The sequence below is a fragment of the Antrostomus carolinensis genome, unplaced genomic scaffold (genome assembly GCF_000700745.2).
Source record: "Antrostomus carolinensis isolate BGI_N321 unplaced genomic scaffold, ASM70074v2 scaffold27992, whole genome shotgun sequence".
Classification (NCBI taxonomy): domain Eukaryota; kingdom Metazoa; phylum Chordata; class Aves; order Caprimulgiformes; family Caprimulgidae; genus Antrostomus; species Antrostomus carolinensis.
Genome location: NW_010300606.1, coordinates 3635 through 7717, shown reverse-complemented (window position 1 = coordinate 7717; position 4083 = coordinate 3635). Strand labels below are relative to the sequence as shown.

General features: G+C 60.2%; 1 protein-coding gene across 1 annotated transcript; it reads left to right on the top strand.

Moving 5' to 3' along the window:
• Positions 1-241: 241 nt before the first annotated feature.
• AS3MT (arsenite methyltransferase) lies at positions 242-3493 on the top strand (the record flags this gene model as incomplete). Its single annotated transcript, XM_010163197.1, has 9 exons — positions 242-369; positions 477-627; positions 700-836; positions 1131-1200; positions 1408-1489; positions 1576-1707; positions 1813-1955; positions 2362-2496; positions 3378-3493. Coding segments are annotated over 9 exons (1077 nt in total), but the record flags the coding sequence as incomplete, so codon positions are not given.
• Positions 3494-4083: the final 590 nt, after the last annotated feature.

The following is a 4083-nucleotide window of genomic DNA, read 5'->3' as shown; positions in this document are numbered from 1 at the left end:
CTGCCAACGGGAATTAAATCATCCGCTGTGCAAACACGTCTGTGCGTGCAAGCAAGGGGAGCCGGGAGGGTGAGAGCCAAGAGGTGCTTGGCATTAACCTAAATTTTAGCTGGGTGCAGATGAGAGCAGCAGTGCCAGAGGACACCGGGGGCACACACGAGTGGAGTGCAGGCATGGTGCATGGCGAGCTCCCGGGGCGCAGCTTGCCGTAGTTTGGTGGCCTCTGTCCTTCCCATCTCAGGATTACTATGGCAAAGAGCTGCAGAAGTCGGAGGACCTGAAAACCAATGCATGCGTCACCTCGGCCAGGCCCCTTCCCAAAGCCGTGAGAGATGCTCTGGAGCGTGTCCACGAGGAGGTGGTGGCCAGGTAAACCGCAGGGTCCCCCCGCTGCTGCTGTCTCCCCATGGGCTGCAGCCCCCCCAGACCACCACGCTGCCAGGGCACCTCCACACTGGCTCAGCTCATCCCCACAGGTACTACGGCTGTGGTCTGGTCATCCCCGAGTGCCTGGCATCATGCCGGATCCTGGACCTGGGCAGCGGCAGCGGCAGAGACTGCTACCTGCTGAGCCAGCTGGTTGGGGAGCAAGGCCATGTCACCGGGATAGACATGACCGAGGGCCAGGTACGGCACATAACCAGGGCTTCCCTTTGTCCCACCAGCATTTCCCCACCATCATTCCCTTCCTCCTCCCAGGTCAAGGTGGCAAAGAAGCACATCACCTATCACATGGACAAGTTTGGCTACCAAAAGCCCAACGTGGAGTTCCTCCACGGCTACATGGAGAAGCTGAGCGATGTTGGGCTGGCTGATGAGAGCTACGATATTGTCATGTAGGTACTGCACAGAGCACTGCCACCCTCAGTCCTGCTGCTGCCCGGGGCTGCGGGCTGGAGTCTGCATCCCCCTGGGTCGCTTGCTTCAGGAGCACACGTTAGGAAAGGGAAAATCCCAAGGCAGAGTCTGGGCTAGCCTGGAAATACAGAAACTGCCCTTTTCATGGTCAAATTGGCATCTCTAAATCCTGCACGAAGCGATGAGACATGCAGTAACTGGTCAATGTGCAGCAGCCAGTGGTGCTGAGTGTGTGAGAGGGTGCAAATGAGCCTCGGTCTCCTCCTCCCCAGCTCCAACTGTGTGATCAACCTCGTGCCTGACAAGAGGGCCGTGCTGCAGGAGGCCTATCGCGTGCTGAAGGTAATGTGGTGCTGGCACCCATGGCGGGGAGTGGGCTCGGGCAGCCCTGCTGGCATGTGGCAAACGGGACCTGGCCAGGTGGGGATGTAGGATGGGGCCAGGGGAGGGCACCTGGCAGGGGGGTAGCACTGGGGGGTGCTCGGTTCTCTCTGCCCCTTCTGTCCTGTTGCTTCTTGGGGTCTCCCTTCACTCCTCTCTGCCTTCCAGCCTGGGGGAGAGATGTACTTCAGCGACGTCTACAGCAGCCAGCGCCTGAGCGAGGCTGTCCAGCAGCACAGGGTGCTGTGGGGTGCGTAGGGCTCTGGGATGAGGGTGGCATGGGTTGACGGGACCAGAGCTTTGCCTCCATCACCTGTGTCTGCGGTCTCGTGCCAGGGGAGTGCCTGGCAGGAGCCCTGTACTGGAGAGACCTGTACAGCATCGCTGAGGAGGTGGGGTTCAGCTCTCCATGCCTGGTCACCGCCAGCCCCATCACCATCAGCAACAAGGAGCTGGAGGGCATCATCGGTGAGGGTCTGACCAGGGTCTGTCCCCCAGATGGCCATGGGGAGCGGTACTGCCAGCTCCTAGGCTGGGTGCTCAGTGCCCAACCCACCAACATCTCCCTTGCAGGTGACTGCCGCTTCGTCTCTGCGACTTTCCGCCTGTTCAAGGTGCCGGGGAGCAGCCGGGCTGGGCCGGGACAGGTCATCTACAACGGCGGGATCGTGGGGCATGAGCGAGAGCTGGTGTTTGATGCCAACTTCACCTTTAAGGTGCGGGGAGGCACGCTGGGGCTCCCCAGGATGCCAAGCAGTCCTGGTCTGTGGGGGTGGGGTAAAGCTGGTGAAGCAGTGCTGCTCAGCAGCGTTCTCTGTGATTTGGGGGGTAAGCTTTGTTAGAAGGGCTGGTGAGTGGGAGCAGAGGGGCTGTATAAACCAGAGGAGGTACAAACAGAGGTGAGAAAGGGAGCCAGACTCATGCATTGGGGTGGAGGTGGGAGCAGGACATCCATGGTGGCTTCACAGGGGGAGTTTTAAGCCAGCTGCTTGGTCATTGGGAGTGTTTCTCAAGGTTTTGGGCCAGGCTGTGCCCCTGCTTTCACTCTCCCCATCATCTGGCTGGGGTCCTTTGAGCCACATGTCCTGGAGGCCAGCCCTGTGACCATCTCTCTGCCCCCAGGAAGGAGAGGTAGTGGACGTAGATGCTGAGATGGCTGCAATCTTGCGGAGCTCCAGGTTTGCGGACGAGTTTCTGATCCGAGCTGGCGGGGCCAATGCTGCCGCCTCGCAGGGCTGCTGTTGCAAGGGGGTGAAGGTTGGTAGCAGGCAGCTCCTCGGCTGGGTTCAGGGATGGGGATGTGGGTGTCCCGTGCCATCAGAGTTGCCCTGGGGTATCAGAGGGGCTATAGCATGACACCAAGAGATCTCATCTCCTTCTGGACCAGACCAGAGCCCACAGGGCACCGAGGCTGGTACCTTAGTTTGGCAACTGTACCCCAGCACAAGTTGGAGCCCTCCAAAGGGGGGGTCTGCTCTAACCACCAGGTGTGAGAGCCCTTTGCCCCCCCAACATGTCCATGGGGCTGCCAAAGCTGATGGCTGGACCTGCTTGAGGTTCTTCCTCCAGGAGATGGCTGAGGAGAGCCTGCCCCCAGGGAGGTGATGGCCCATGCCCCTGGCTCCTTCCTGTCCATCGCTCTCCCAGCACCTCCCAGCTGCTGCTATGAGCTTGGCCCTGGCTGCCAGCCCTGACCCTGCAGCACAAAGCACATCTATCTGATGGAAGCCTCTCTCCTCCTCCCCTCGGTGGTCCTCCCAGCCTGCAGATGCGCTGGGAGAGGCTGGGAAGCAGGGATCATCAGTCAGTACATGAGGGAGATAACGCCCTGCAGCTGTGTGTCCCTGAAATAACAGCCTTGTACTTGGGGAGGGGAAGATGTTCTTGGGTCCCAGTCCAAGCATGAGGCATTTCTCAGATTTCCCAGAGCCAAAGTCCCAGAGAAGCCTTTGGTGTCCTCCTTGTGACAGGGAAGAACAGCTGGAGTGATCCGGGGGCTACCCCCACATGGCTATGGGGAATCTGCTTGGGCTGTCCTGCTGGCAGGGAATGTGTGGAGGGGGGAAATGCCACTTTCCCGGGGTGCCTCTTGCTTCCCTCTGGCCTGATCCCACCCTGGGTTGTGATCTGCCCTCCAGGAGAAGATCTGTGATCCCTTCCAGCTGCTGGAGCGGCTGGCAGCCCTGGTTCCTGCCTGCCATCCCAGTGGCACCTGTGGTCCCCAGGGGTGCTGCTGAGCTGTGAGCGATGTCCCTGTGCTGGTGCATGTCAACGGGGCAGGAGGATGTGGCCTCAGTGGTGTGCAGCTTCCGTTGGAGAGCAAATAAATGGCTGAGCTGGAACACTGTGTGCTCGTGGCCAGGACCATGGGGTGCTGTGCTTTCCTGTCAGGGCTGGTGGGGCATGTTGTGCCTGGTTGTGGTGAGGACGGGCAGCCCTCCTGTGGGTCCCCTTGTGGCTGGCAGTGGCTGCATGGCTTGGCCATGCAGGCAGAAAGGTCTCTGTGGGAAAGGGGTTGTAGGTGCCTGTGTGTGGGACAGCAGGTCTGGCATGGGTCTGGCAGCAGCTGCGTGCTGGGGCAGAGCAGAGGTGTTTGCAGAAGGCAGCTTGGTAGAGCAGGGTGCGAAAGGAGGCCCTGGCACTGCTCAGGTCCTGACTCTGCAGCGTGCACCCCTGTGCGTGAGTCTGGCTCCAATTTGAGATCTTTGGAAGCCCCCAGCTGAGAGGCAAATGCTTCTGAGAAGCCAGAGGCACAGCAATAAGCAGCCCAGTTGCTTTTTTCCCTTCTTTTGATCTCCCCCGTGCTAAGCCTGCACACACAGGGAGCTGTCAACATCCGCCAGG